General features: G+C 47.5%; 1 protein-coding gene across 1 annotated transcript; it reads right to left on the bottom strand.

Moving 5' to 3' along the window:
* Positions 1 to 1,741: 1,741 nt before the first annotated feature.
* On the bottom strand, positions 1,742 to 6,594 carry LOC112545865 (uncharacterized). Its single transcript, XM_075919788.1, has one exon. It carries the CDS (start codon positions 4,925 to 4,927, stop codon positions 4,127 to 4,129), a length of 801 nt encoding a protein of 266 aa, XP_075775903.1. The 5' UTR covers positions 4,928 to 6,594; the 3' UTR covers positions 1,742 to 4,126.
* Positions 6,595 to 15,490: the final 8,896 nt, after the last annotated feature.

Below are 15,490 nucleotides of genomic sequence, written 5' to 3'. Positions count from 1 at the left end.
ATAACTATCCCTGTGGCAGCCCTCTCCCTTTCCATGTTATGAAAACAGTCACCCTCTAGGCACAGGCCATTGTCCTGGCTCAACCAAGCTCTAAGCTAGGAGAAGAGGCAGCCGCGTACCAAATTTGGTGGTCCTAACTCTTACCATATAGGAGGAGTTCTTGAACAAACAGACAGATGGGCAGACAGACTCACTTGCTCACAAACAGACAAACTCCCTCAACTATATAGTAGATTATGCACATTAATAGACAGACCATCACATTGTTATACCGAATCAGGTTAATGAAGCATCAGAAAGGGCCAGGGAGAGACTCAGTGTCAGTGGAGAACAAAAGTCAGCTCACACTAAGCATGTCTGAAGTTGCCTCCTTACCATACAGAAGGAATGTCAGCATTAACTCAAATTCACTCATGCACCTTCCCTGCTAGAGAGAGACTAAACCGACCAAGCTAGAGGCTTAATGTCCAAACATCGCTGACACGTTCAAGAAGGAGGCAAGAAAGGCAGATCATAAGGTTTGGAAAAGGAAAAGAAAAAAAAGAATTCTGAAGAAAGAGAGGGGGTTTGGAAAGAATAAAATCAAAGACTAAAAAGAATGACAGAGGAACTAGACTAAGGGAAAACATGAAATGCTGATAAAAAACGGATGAAGGGCTGAGTCATCAAGACAGCTGCGTGTATGTTTTTGAATTGTCTCCAGTTCATCCCATGAAGTGCGTTTTCCCCTCAAAAGCTCATGATTCTATATAGGTTAGTTAGTCTAAGGCTACGTCTTCACTGCAGGCTTCTTGTGCAAGAACTTTTTGCGGAAGGGATTTTCTGCAAAAAGTGCTTGTGCAAGAGCGTGTCCACACTGCCATGTGCTTTTGCATAAGAGATGTGCTTTTGTGCAAGAGAGTGTCCACACTGCCACGGACGCTCTTGTGCAAGAAATCTTTGATGTTGGCCATCAGAGCACCTGTGCTTTTTCTGATGGGGGTTTCTTGTGTAAGGAACCCCTGAGCTATGTCTACACTTGCGGCTTCTTGCGCAATATGCAAATGAGGCTAAGCATGGAATATCGCCGAGCCTCATTTGCATATCTAATGAGCCACCATTTTTTTCAGAAGAGGCTCTTGCGCAAGAAGTAACGTCTACACTGCCCCTCCTTGCACAAGAAAAACCCTCTTGCGCAGTGTCGTTCTTCCTGAAAAGTAATAGGTGTAACGGCGTTGCGCAAGAGGGTTTTTCTTGTGCAAGGAGGGGCAGTGTAGACGCTCCTTCTCACGCAAGAGCCTCTTCTGAAAAAAATGGTGGCTCATTAGGTATGCAAATGAAGCTCGGCGATATTCCACGCTTAGCTTCATTTGCATATTACTCACGCAAGAAGCCGCGAGCGTAGACATAGCTCTGTTTGTGTACATGCACCTTTTTGTGCAAGAGCTCTTGCACAAAAAGGCTTACTCCTCATAGAAAGAGGAATAACTCTTGCTCAAAAAGCCCTGTTTTCTGATGATTTACTGTACTTTTTCTTGCGCAAAAACACGCGTGTAGTGTGGATGCTCCACAAGTTTTTGCTCAAAAACTCTACAGTGTAGACGTAGCCTAAGGTGCCACAGGACCACTATTTTTTTAAAAACACACTTTAATAGTATTTTATAGCAAGTTTGATTTGTACAACATTTCTGGATCACTGATCATTATGATGTTTCTAGTTTTAAAGCGTCTGAACATTTCCCCAGCTTTGGATGGGGCAAAATCCTTCTGACAACTTGGACACTCTAAATCCCCCCGTTTCTTTCTGAGTGACACACAGGCTCCGCAAGTGTCTCTGTTAACAGCTGACCCCAAGGATGCCTTCCTGGAACAGACAGCATGTGGGCAGGCATATGTGTTGCCCACAGCTATAAGCACATTACACTGGGTGAGTGCCACTGGCTCCAGAGGATGAAGCAAAATGGGCAGTGTGTCCTACTCCCATTTGAGAGAGCCTAACTTTGTGTCCAATATTTATGGCAAGGTGTGATGTCATGTGTGTTCATTGATAAGTACAAGAAGATGAGAAAGGCCAGTCTTAATTTACATGGCCTTTATTATGTCACAGGCATAATCTTATTACATACAGAGGTGTGATGTTTCTGTTCATGGAACTTTTGGTGTTTTTACAAATCGATGTATGGAAGCAGAGGTGGGCCAAAATTGGTACCTCATATGTAACCACCTTCAAATTTTTGGGTGGGGATAGGATTTGAATATTCAGATCATAGCATCATAGGGTTGGAAGAGACCTCAGGAGATCGAGTCTAATCTCCTGCTAAAAGCAGGATCAATCCCAAATAAATCATCCCAGCCAGAACTTTGCCAAGCCAGGACGTTAAAAACCTCCAGGGATGGAGATTCCATCACCTCCCTACAACCCAGATTTCATCCCTGAGGTTCTGGTTATGCATTGGACCCCGTACTGGAAAAGGCCAAATCAAGATAGGATGGAGCAGAAATCTTAAAGATTTTGGTACCATCTAAACCAAACCCAAACCTCAGTTTGCTCTAAAACCCTACCCCAAATCTCAGCTTAAATCTAATATAGGCCCAGATGTGGCCACAGACAGACTCCCAGTCACCTTCCTCCCGCCTCCGCCAGGCTTCTGCGCAATCACAGGCTCCCAGTGCCGATGGTGGCCCCGCCTCCCAGCCTGGGAGTCCCAGCTGGTAGGCAGGGCCGCGATCACTGCTCCGGGCACTTCAGAAGGGTGCCGGGCTTGCGGGGGCAGACTTTTAGCCACTCCCGCCGCCCCCACCGGGCTTCTGTGCAATCACAGGCTCCTAGCGCTGATCGTGGACCTGCCTTCCAGACACTCCCTCCACCCACGCCAGGCTTCTGTCCGGTGCGCAGCCAGAAATATCAGAGAATACCGGACATTGCACATGTCTGGTATTCTCTGATTTTTTTTACTGGACAAAGAGCGCAAATACCGGACTGTCTGGTAGAATACCGGACACCTGGCAACCCTATGCTATTGTTATTACTTATATACCATCACAAGTGTGTCTGACACCACATTCTCAGAGCCAGATGTCATTAGTTTCTCCATGCTGGACTTTTGGCAATAACACTTCCAGAGACATCTATGCAACTCAATCCACAGAGAGCTCATCAACCCCTGTAATAATTGCAAGTATGTGTACACTTAATTGGGACCTAAAGATGGCCATACACTATAACAGAGATGTCGTTCAAAGCTACACAGAGATTCAAGCTACACAGAGATTCTACTGGCTATTTCCATATAAAACCCATTTTGCACCTTGATTCGGTTTGTGTGGTATGAACCCCTGTAAGCCGGCCGCTTGAGTCCTGGGTCCCTGACCTGTGATCTGGCCTGTAAATAAGGGTCCATTGGTTCTGTTCAAACCACAGGCCCTGAAAGCAAGGCTGGCAGCAATATAAATACGATCCCATTATCAATAAGACCCCAGGTCCTGGTTCAGGGTGGGGCAGCCAAAGAAACAGTCCCAAAGTCAATACGGCCCAGGCCCTGGCTCAGGGCGGGGCAACCAGACAAACACACTTCCCCAGGCACAAGGGGGAGGCTGCCACCCAATATGTGGTGTGGCAGGGGGGATGTGGGCCCTCCCTACTCCACCGTGTCCTGGCCCAGTGCCCTAGAAGTGGCAGCATTAGCTGCCACTGGGGATCCAGCCCACAACATGCTGACACACTCTAAAGTGTTATTAGATCAGCCTAATAATCATTGGCTTCCCCTGGGCCTCTTCCTGACTTCCCCTCAGCATCTATCTGGCTCCACTCCGGCTGCTGGCTCTCAGGGGCGTAGTAGTCTGCACCCTGGGGCAGGGTAAAGAAGGTCCGGGCTAGTCCTCAGCCTCTGCCAGGTCCTCAGGACCCTCCTGGCTTGGGAGCTCAGGGCAGGACTCTGCTTCTTCCAGAATCTGGGGCCTTACTAAGCTCCTAGGCTGGGCTTTTATCCTACCTGGCCCACCCTTTGGCCTCTGTGGAGTTAAAGGGGCAGGACCCAGTAGGCCCACCCAGCCTCAGAGAGGGGTTCTTCCCCCTCAGGGTCAGTGAGTGGCCACCCCTGTTCTCTACAACCCTCACAGCTGTTTCATGGCAAATAACCCCTAGCATCTATTCTTCCAATGCCCTACAGGGTGAAGCAAAGTACTTCCTGATCTCTCCGGGGCCTCCACCACACACTTCCGGGGGTGGGCGTACCAGCGGATTCCCCTCAAAATTGCACGAACAGTAATTATATCCCCAGTCCAAGTGGACCAGCTCTCCAAACGTTTCAGGAAGGGCCCTTAGATGGTTATAGCCCAGCCACAGAGTGCGCAAGTTTCTTAAAATACACACATTCCCCGGCAGTTGCTCGAGAGAGTTGAACAGCAACAGCAGCGTCTCCAGCCTCTCCAGATGCTGAATGCTGGGAGGAAGGGTGCTTATTTGGTTATCACTGACATCCAGAAAGGTGAGCTGTCTCAGCTGGCAGAGCTGGGCAGGCAGTTCCGTGAAGTTGTTGTTGGCCAGATGCAGGCTGCGTAGCTTGCCCAAGCCACCGATCTCTGGCGGCAGGGAGCGCAGGCTGTTGTTGCTGAGGGTGAGTCTCTCCAAGTTGCTCAAGGTGCCAATCTCGGCAGGGATCTCCTTCAGGTTGTTGGAGTCCATGTAAAGGAGGGTCAGGTTCCTCAGGTGGCTGATTTCTCGAGGGATCAGCTCCATCCTGTACCCCAGGCAGCTTTCTCGTTCCGGGCTCATCTCCAGGGCCTGAAGGCCTTCCAAGCCAAAGACCCGCAGAGGCACCGACACCAGATCCTTGCCTTCTATTTTGAGTTTCTTCTTCCTTTCACACTTAGGGTCTTGCTCTGTGACGTATTTCCACTGCGGATCATTCCCTGGATTGAAAGAACCAAAGGATCGAGCTGATTTCATTCTTCCACCACAGATGGATTTGAGGGAACAAGGAGAAATAAGACCCTTTCTGGAGTGCTACATTCTCAAATTCTTTATCCGCCTCGCCCCAACTGATGCTACTCTTTCTTCTCCGCCAGGCGAGTTAACCACACAAATACTCAGTGCTCAGGTTGCTCAGTTACGGCCATTAAGTAAACACGTCGTCCCGGTCAGCTGGATTCCTTCCCTTTCAGCAGCGGGCTCACAGCCAAGCCCACAAAAGGGGCACTACCTCCTCAGAGTCTGTGATGTTCATCTAACCCAGTGAGCCATGGGAAAACGTGCGTCTCACTTTAGCAAGCAAACCGGAAACTCTAGATCGGCGCAGCCCACCTGCTCTCCTCTGACTGTGTGTTTTACTAAGCAGGTGCTCCAAGACAAACTTGGGGCCTGACCCAAAGCTCAATGAAGTCAATAGGGGGTCCACTGACTTGGCTGGTGCTCTGGATCGGGCCCTGAACATCCTACTGCCTCACTTTCTCCGTGTGTAAGAGGAACAATAATAGTTGCCCACCACACAGTAGTTTGGGAGGCTGCATTCATGAACGTTTGTAAAGTGCTTGGAGATCTGGGGGTGGAAGTGTCTCTGGAAATGTAAAATATCTCTTATTAGAGGAGGGCCTAAATGTTCATGTATGTGAAGTCAAAGCTAGGCAGATGACACAGCAGGTGAGTATCAGGAAAATACACACCAGTTTCTAATGGTTCCCATTTAACACAATCCCCTTGTAAGGGAAAGGGACATGATAACTTGGAAAAGTAACATTTACCTGAAGCAAAAAGAGCCTAAGGGAGTTTCTTATTTATATGTGAAAATTCCTATCCGGAACTGCTGGCTCTCACAACGGTCTGGAACAACTCAAACTAAAACCATCCTGCATTATTATACGTGGGGGAGAAAAATGACATGTCCAAAAATACAGTGCTGGTGTAATGATATGTATTGTACTACCGTAGCTGTGCAGCCTCCTAGACACTTAGACGGGTCAGTATCTCAGAATCTGGGTCCTTCAGTCAGTGTTTCACAGATACTCTGTGCAACACCCATACAAGTTGTTGTTTTGTATGTCTGGGCGCTGTTCAACTTCAGCTACCCATCTGAACCATGAGCTGGACGTTGGGCTCTGGCTCTCAAGGGCTGGGCTTTTAGGACCATAAGGCACTGGCCTGGCAGGGTCTTTCTGCATCATCGAGTTGCAGGATCCCTTTCAATCACAATCCTATAATTCTTTTCATAAATTTCTCCAGCTCCAGCTTCAAACTAATTGTTTGCCCCCATCACTCTGGCTGAGTGTCACTCCTCTGTTCAGTCTTGTTTCCAGCAAGCATCTTGGTGGTAAGCAAGGGATATCTTCAAGTCTCACCACTGCCAACACCCTCTGTTGGTTGGTTTCCTACCTCTAAATAGATTATGCCCAAGGTTGGAATCCTGTGTGTTCAGCTTCAACTCTTTCACAGCCTCACAGAAAAGTACCACAGAAAAAAGGGTCCCAGCATCAGGAGGCCTGGTCACATGTCTTGGTCGGATTAACCCTAGTCAGGCCCACTGCACGGGAGGGGATCAAAAGGGAAAGTTGCCCCGGGGCCTGGTGATTCAAAGGAGCCCAGGGCACCTGGCTGCCACCATTGTTCTTTCAGGAGCAGCAGTGGCTAGAGTTCTGGACCCTATAAATCACCACCAGAGTGCCATACCACATGCTCTGGATGGCTCTCAGGGCTGTTTGGAGGATGGAGGAGCCACTGTAGTACATTCCGGGCAGTGCTGAGGGCTGTCTGCCCATCTCTGCTCCTTCCATCTGAAGCCCTGTCCCTTCTGGGGGTAGAACCACCTCCCCTCTTAGCCCAGGGAACCAGCAAGTCCGGCAGATCTAGCCCAGGTTTACAGGAAAAACAAGATTATTCACAGATTATCGACTTGAGCACTGGGCCATTAAGTTCCTTAAGTAGCACTAATAGCTTTCTTAGCACTCCTAGATCAATAAATAGGTTTATACTCCTTATTTCTAACTTCAAATACAGGGATAATACATGCACACAAATAGAATATATATGATTAGGGGATTACGAGACTTCCAACGATAGGTTACATGCCCCATTCTGCATAAAGCATATCTGAGTAATGGATATACATATTCAAAAACATATTTCTGTAAAAATATGGATGTGCAACATCACACACTCCCAATCTCTACTGGAAATACATTGCCTGATACATCCTTGGACTGCATTCACATCCTTGGACTGCATTCACCATTTTTTCATGGCTCACATTAGTGACTAGATCCTCTTGTAATTTAACCAGTACACCCAGGTCTTTCTCCTGTTCTGTTGCTTCCAACTGTCATGTCCCCAGCTGATAGCAAAATTTTTTGTTGTTAGTCCCTAACTGCAGGACCTTTCACTTTGCACTATTAAATTTCCTCCCTTTGCTATTAGTCCAGTTTTCAAAGTTGTCCAGGTCTTATATGAGATTCTGGTCCTCCTCCATATTGGTAATACCTCCCAACATTGTGTCATCTGCAGATTTTATTAGTACACTCCCAATGTTTTGTGTCAGGGTCACAAATAAAAATATTAAATAAGATTGGTTCAAGGATTGATCCCCAAGGAACTGCACCAGTAACCTCCATCCAGCCAATTCAGTTTTCAGCATGAACCACTTTAATCTCCCATTGAATCTGTTCCTTATCCACCTTTTACTTCTTTTATTCATTCTTATCTTCTTCAGTTTAATATTTTCTCATGTGGAACTGTATCAAATCCCATACTGAACTCCAGGTAGGTTAGATCTACTGCAATCGCTTTGTCTAATCAATTTGGCGTATTTAGCAACCCAGGGGGAAATGAAGCACAGAGACCAAGTGATCTTACACAGGAAGTCTATGGAATTAAATCCAAGTCTTATGAGTCCCAGTTTAGTACTTTTCTCATTGTGCCATCCTTCCTGTCCACTGGAGTTGATAGTGTTACAGCTAGGGGCATCTCCCACCTGGTCTTGTGCTCAGCACATGGACCCGAGTTATACGCTGCATTGGAAAACACAAAATAATTCAATTTACTCTTCTACAGCAGCCTGTTCATTTTTGAAACACACATTTCTAAATAAACCACCAGAGCAGCTAGTCAACTTTAAATAGTTTAATAATCCCACATTAACAGCAAGGGGAAAAATATGCTCAGTAAAATAGCACCATGAGACTGAATTGAAAAGAACCATTCACAAATGTCAGGAAGGGAAAATTATTGACCAACTCCTAAAGAAGCAGTGAAAAGCTAATACAGGCTAAACAACTTAAACCACAAAGAAACTATCCTTAAATAATTTAACAAACACATTTATTTCCTCCCCCCCCCCCAAAAAAAAAAGATTTTGGGGTGCTCATTTTATAGGGTGTTTGGAATAATAGCCTTTTTATTACAATCACAATAATTAACATAAAATTTAAAAAGCACTGATGCCATAAAATGCACATACACTTAGCACCACTTTTAATATAGAAATAAAATATTGTCCGTAGCCCCAATCCTATTGAAACAGTAAAGTCCACCCTCTCTTTGTAATACTGGACTACGTGATGGGGGGAGGGGCTCAGCGCTACTGAGGTATACATTTCAGCTTGCTGTGCCGATGGTGTATTAACAGGGCCCACTGCTGTAGTGTGGTACATCTCATCCTAGAGATCTCAGGTCACTTTATCAAGGAGTATATCACCTTTTCTAGTTTATAGCTAGAGACACAGTGGCCCAGGCAGGTTAAGGCAGGAAATGCCAGTGCTGGGTGCAGAACGTTTGGCACCCAAATTAGCTGCTGACCATACAAAACCCTACACGCTTGCTTAACAATAAGCACTGTAAGTAGCCTGATAGATTTCAACTGAAGCACAGGTATAGCATTTAGCAGAACTGGGGCCTAGGTGACCTCCCCAGGGGAATTGGGGGCATGCAGCACTTCAGGAAATCATGCAGCACACAAGGGCCCACAGACGTGCCCCAATATGGCTTTAGATGTCTACTTTTAAGTAGCCATTTTCAACCCAAGTGACTCTCAGTCATACAAGGCCTGCTCCAATGGCAACTGGTGTTTACAGACAGGCTTCCATTGACCTCCCTGAGCCCTGGATCAGGCCTACTGTGAGTCTGTGGCAGGGCCGGATCTCCTAGCTCCAGTCCTGAGCCAAGGCTCCTTGTCTATGGTACCTCTCTTGTATATGGGCTACCAGAGACAGGCTCAGCTGCTTCCTGAGCTGGGTACCTGCCTTCCCGTGACCGGTACGAAGGAAGTAAGCTTTAAGGAAATGGATGGAACTGGAACTGAACGGCTGCAAAGCCAGCTTAGGGACAGCATGGGAGCAGGGGACCAGAAGAGAAAGCAACCGCTGGGCTCCCCTTGTGCTAGTTAGGGTCTTAATGGCCAGCACATAGATGCTCAGTGGTTAGATGGAAATGAAACAGAAAGGTCAAATTTTCTTAGTCAAATTCCACTGATCTGAAACTATGTGCTAGCAGAGTTTCCCATGGCATCTTCCAGGGCAGCTTCAGACACAAGCTAAACAGACACTTCCCCTGGGACTCTCTAGCTAAGGGGATGCAGGAGTAATCCTGGGGTGCCTCCAGTCCCTCGGCACAGACTGGACCTAATCCCCCTCGTTCCAATCCTGTTTCTCCTTAGACATGCAACAGGCAGCATTTGGCCTTCCTGGAGCTGCCAGGGAGCCTTTTCTGCGGGCACTGACAGTGTCAAAGGTTTGGAGGCGTGTGTGTGTGGGGGGGAGGGGGCAGAACTAATGGGAAACAACCCTGGGGGAGGTAGGGAGGAAGGGAACAATTTGGCAGGGGTACCAATCTCATCTACTTGTACACTGGTCCCTGTAGAGCCAGGTCTGAGTATGTATGCCTTGGTCCCCGTCCAGCCCTTCCAACAATAAGGCTGTGTCTAGACTAGCAAGTTTTTCTGCAAAAGCAACTGCTTTTGCGGAAAAACTTGCCAGCTGTCTACACTGGCCGCTTGAATTTCTGCAAGAACACTGACGATCTCATGTAAGAAATCAGTGTTTCTTGCGGAATACTATGCTGCTCCCGTTCGGGCAAAAGTCCTTTTGTGCAAAAGCTTTTGCACAAAAGGGCCAGTGTAGACAGCTCAGATTTGTTTTGCGCAAAAAAGCCCCGATTGCGAAAATGGCGATTGGGGCTTTTTTGCGCAAAAGCACATCTACATTGGCACGGATGCTTTTCCGCAAAAAGTGCTTTTGCGGAAAAGCGTCCGTGCCAATCTAGACGCTCTTTTCCGCAAATGCTTTTAATGGAAAACTTTTCCATTAGAAGCATTTGCGGAAAATCATGCCAGTCTAGACGTAACCTAAGTGTTTTATTACCAGGCCCAAACTGTCACCTAAGTAGGCTGTGCACGGTCCGCTCTCACAGAGCAGGCACTTGGTTTCAGAGCAGACATTTTTGGCCTGCTGCTGGAATGAGAAACAGCTGTTCTTAGAATTAGTCTAGTAGTTTCTCTTTACAGGACAGAAAAGTGGTGATTGAAAGAGCCCTTTTAACTAACTGCCGCTTAGGCCTGCTGATGTAGGGGCAAAACAGGCAGTTGACGTAGTGCCCAGTGATTCAAAGAGGTCCAAGACTCCCAGCTACCATTACTGCCACTGGGCTCTTTAAATCACGGCTGGAGTGCCATGCCATGAGCTCCAGGCTGCTCTGAGGGCCCACCACAGTCCGGGCAATACTGAGGGCTGGCTGCCCGTAGCCCCGCCTCTTCTGCCAGAGGCCCCGCCCCTTCTGGGAGTCATGGAGCTTCCCTTCCACACATTACCCTGGGCCCATAGAAGCTGTCACTTCTCCTGATGCCCCTAAGAGTGCAATTTTAACCCCACTGAAGCCAGTCTCAGAATTCTCATTGACTTCAAAGAAGCCAGAATTTCACCTGAAGTATTTAGGCTGAAACACTTGTCTTCTTCCTGCAGGCTATTCTCTCCTCAGTGTCCATCCACAGCTCCCAGGATCTGAAGTTGTGTCCATGGACACAGGGAGGGAGGACTAGCTCTCTTCTTTGGTGACTCAGCTTTGCCAGCCGTCTCGCCTGGCTATCATTTGTTTCTAAATCCCAAGCTTTGTTCCTGGAGTGGGAAATAAGAGCTGGTTTTGTTGAGAAGTGAAGAGCTGCTTCACAGGGTGGCATTAATACTATGAACCCCTTCCCTCCCCCCCCCCCCTTCCAGCAGAATTAATGCGATTTCCCTGCATAGGAAGCCCACCCCGATGTTTTACATGTTTTCCTTTTTCATTAAAGCTACCCCATCAAGCTTCTCTTTTTAATAACAGCAGCCTTTTGGCAAAAAATGCATGTACATTTCCAAGATCAAGACACTGCAAGAAACGTAAAATACCTCTCCCCAACTCAAGCAGTCACTTCCCGAGTACCAACTGCCCTCAAAATTAGATTCCACTGCATAGTCTCATGGAGAGAAAAGGGTCTGGACCTTGTTGAGCATGAACCTTTTTATACATTTCCCTGTATAGAGGTAGGGGGGTGGGTGACAGAGCATCCTTCTCTTCCCTCCCCCCTCCGTTTTCCTATTTATTTCGAGTTTTCTTATCCCCTAGTCATAACTCCAGTCATCTGAAGAAGTGGGCTGTGCCCACGAAAGCTCATGATACCGTCTACATGTTTTGTTAGTCTATAAAGTGCTACCAGACCATTTGCTTGCTGTTCTTTTCTGTAACAGACTAACTCGGCTACCCCCTGAAGCTCATTCACCCAGTGTACAGGATCCGGACTCTGTGGAACCAGGGCTGCTTTGTTCTCAGCCATGTACCACGTGTAGGCATGTGAATGTACATCACCAGACATGATGTACAGACAGTCTGATGAGTTACTGAAGTGACAGCAGTGAAATGTCACATTAGCATGGCCCAGTTAACAAGCCAGGCTGCTGGAAAAGCCTGACTTCTGTAAAACCTGAGAAATGAGGTCTCAGGCTACCAAGGGTTTGGTTGGGTGTGAAGCATGCCCTACATTCCCACGCGAGTAGGGGAATTGAATCCTGGCCTGGCCCAGCATCATGCTGTGAAATATTGTGACTGACATGCCTCTGATGTTGAAATGGAGACAATACAGTGAGGCTATGTCTACACTTGTGGCTTCTTGCACAAATATGGCAGTTCTAATAGAGATTGCCTATCTCCTAGAACTGGAAGGGACCTTGAAAGGTCATCAAATCCAGTCCCCTGCCTTCTCAGCAGGACCAAGTACCATCCCTGATGGATTTTTGCTGCAAATCTCTAAATGGCCTCTGCAAGGGTTGAACTCACATCCCTGGGTTTAGCAGGCCAATGCTCAAACCACTGAGCTATCCCTCCCCCAGTTCTTGCACAAGAATCCGCAGAGTGTCTACAATGCCTGCCCGCTCTTGCACAAGGAAATTTACAGTACGGCGTGGTAAGAGAGGGCTCCTTGCGCAAGGTCTACGCTCTTTTTTAACAGGTGTAAGCTCTCTTGCGTGGGAGCTCTTGCACAAGAGGGCACTGTGGACGCTCAGCCGGGGTTTCTTGCGCAAGAAAGCCCTATGGCTAAAATGGCCATCAGAGCTTTCTTGCGCAAGAGAGCATCCACACTGCCATGGGCGCTCTTGCGCAAAAGCATAGCAGGCACATGGCAGTGTGGACATTTTCTTGCACAAGACTTCTTGCACAAGAACCCTCGCGTAAGATGTTCTTGAGCAAGAAGCCATTCGTGTAGACGTAGCCTGAGTGTACTGCAGAGGGCTGCCCTGCGAGGAAGTGGCACCAGTAGAGGCATTCTCTGGAGTTACTTGGAAGCAACAAACGCTTTGCTGCATAGAACTTCCATGTTTACTAGCCTTTATAAAGCACAGGGACAGCCACGGATTATTTGCACAGGGGTGACACACTTCCAAACTACAGAGGCAAGGTTTTTACCAGGGGATTTAATTGGTTACTGTTATTTCATGTTTAACAAACAAAATATTACCCGTGTTGGGGGCGGGGAAGGGATCCAATGTGTCAAAATGATTGGCTACGTCTACATTGGCCCCTATTACAGAATAGGGATGCTAATGTAGAACTTTGGAAGAGGCAAATGCGCGGGGGATTTAAATATCCCCCGCGGCATTTGCATTTTCATGGCCGCCGCTTTTTTCCGGCTTGGAGATAAGCCGGAGAAAAGCGTCCAGACTGGCGCGATCCTCCGGAATAAAGCCCTATTCCGGAGGATCTCTTATTCCTACTTGCAAGTAGGAATAAGAGATCCTCCGGAATAGGGCTTTATTCCGGAGGATCGCGCCAGTCTGGACGCTTTTCTCCGGCTTATCTCCAAGCCGGAAAAAAACTGCGGCCATGAAAATGCAAATGCCGCGGGGGATATTTAAATCCCCCGCGCATTTGCCTCTTCCAAAGTTCTACATTTGCATCCCTATTCCGTAATAGGCGGCCAATGTAGACGTAGGCATTATGGCTACGTCTACACTGGCCCCTTTTCCGGAAGGGGCATGTTAATTTCAGCCATCGTAGTAGGGAAATGCGCAGGGGATTTAAATATCCCCCGCGGCATTTAAATAAAAATGTCCGCCGCTTTTTTCCGGCTTTTAGAAAAGCTGGGAAAGAGCGTCTACACTGGCCCCGATCCTCCGGAAAAAGCGCCCTTTTCCGGAGGATCTTATTCCTACTTCAAAGATCTTATACGTCAAAGGAATAAGATCCTCTGGAAAAGGGCGCTTTTTCCGGAGGATCGGGGCCAGTGTAGACGCTCTTTCCCGGCTTTTCTAAAAGCCGGAAAAAAGCGGCGGACATTTTTATTTAAATGCCGCGGGGGATATTTAAATCCCCCGCGCATTTCCCTACTACGATGGCTGAAATTAACATGCCCCTTCCGGAAAAGGGGCCAATGTAGACGAGCCCTATGTCTGTGCCATGCACACTGGTTCTATGTCTGGGATGGACCCATGCCCCCAGCTTGTGGTGCCTGGTCAGGTTAAATAACTTGGAAGGCAATGCCATTAAGCGAAAGTGTGCTCTGGGGATGGATGTTTCAAAAGAGATCTCACTGAGGCATCAAGAAGAGCTGCTCAGATTTTCAGCACCACTCAACATTCAGCAGTTCCCACTGAGAGCATTGGAGAATGCCCCACCCTTGTTGGGAACCAGGTGAGGGGCTGTGCACTGGAATCTGGGAACTTCATTCACATGCCTTCACAGGAGCTGAGTTCTTCCAAAAATCCGGCCCAGCTGGTGTTGGCTATGTTTGAAAATCCGTCTCGTGTGTATGTCTGGGTATGCAGGAGTTTAGAATGAGGAAGGACTTATTGTAGAAGAGATTGTCTTCCCAAAACCCAGCCTGGCCAATCCTAATCTTTATTCATTCTGTATATATGTACATCAATTTCTGCAGCCAGGCGGTCCTGTTAGCTTAGGAGCTAGCTTTGGGGGGCAGGTGTTATTGACCTCTTGGGATACACACAGAATTTCCTTCTCCAAATGCTTTGTTGCGCTCACCACTCTGGAAAAGACAAGACTACATTTTCCACTGCCCGTTGTCCACTCCTCTTTCCAAAAGGCTACACCGCTTTGACCGTGTTCCTCTAGATGACCAGAAACAGTGGCCTGCACATCCTCTCAGATTTTCTGTCCAGACACAACCCAGCTAATCACCTCCCCTGACTTCCTACGGAACATATCCCCAGCCAAGTACTGGAAGATCACTGTATTCCCTCTAATGGGTGTGGTCCATGCCCCCACGGCAGGGCAGCAATAGAACTCTGCTAGCTGAAGATGTCGAGGAGCATGCACTTGGCACTTGCTGGCCGCTTGCTTCTCCTGGACAAGCAGAGGCCCCGGTTACCAGGAATAAAATCTTTGCCTTTTGGAGTGGAACTCAAGAGCACGTACAGGGTACAGGGAGAACAATTCTACTGGAAACCGAATCCCTCTTCATCTTCTCAGCTCTCCTTTGCCTCGTTTGCAGAGCACTCCTCATGCTGAGAAAAGCCAGGCAAGTGGCTATTTATGATTAAAGTTGGTATCCTTAATGAGCAAGGAGAATATAGTTCTGGGAGATCCTACACTTGTTGTCTGTAACTTATTGTCCATTGTTAGCTGAACGCAGTGGGGACTAGCTATTTTTCAGTCTCCCCACGGCACTGTTTTCCCCAGTGCGTTTTAGCAGCTTGCAATTAGTGCCAGCAATCCCACTGTCGGCTTGTTTCTCACAGTCCCTAGTGTGCGCCACACAGTGCACTGCGATTTTCATATTCGAACATGGAAAGGAAGCCTGGAAAGGAATTCACCAGCTGAGCAGAGGTTTCACCCCTCACATGGGTTCCATGTCAACCACAACGGTTATGCTAGATATCGATATCATAGGTAAAAAGTTATTTTTAATTTTTTAAAATTTGCCCTGATGTTAGAACAAAACCAAACTCATTTCTCACATCAACAAAGAGATAATAAAAATAATCATTCGTAATAATAATCTGACCGACCGGCAGCATATGTTGGCTTTGATCATTTCAAAGGCCTCCC

This window comes from Pelodiscus sinensis, chromosome 2 (genome assembly GCF_049634645.1).
Source record: "Pelodiscus sinensis isolate JC-2024 chromosome 2, ASM4963464v1, whole genome shotgun sequence".
NCBI classification, from domain to species: Eukaryota; Metazoa; Chordata; order Testudines; family Trionychidae; genus Pelodiscus; species Pelodiscus sinensis.
The sequence above is the reverse complement of the archived record's forward strand: the minus strand, read 5'-3'. Positions and strand labels throughout refer to the sequence as shown.

Bases quoted from the DNA above. Each gene is read 5' to 3' on its own strand.
- LOC112545865 (XM_075919788.1), bottom strand. From the start codon at position 4,927: ATGAAATCAGCTCGATCCTTTGGTTCTTTCAATCCAGGGAATGATCCG.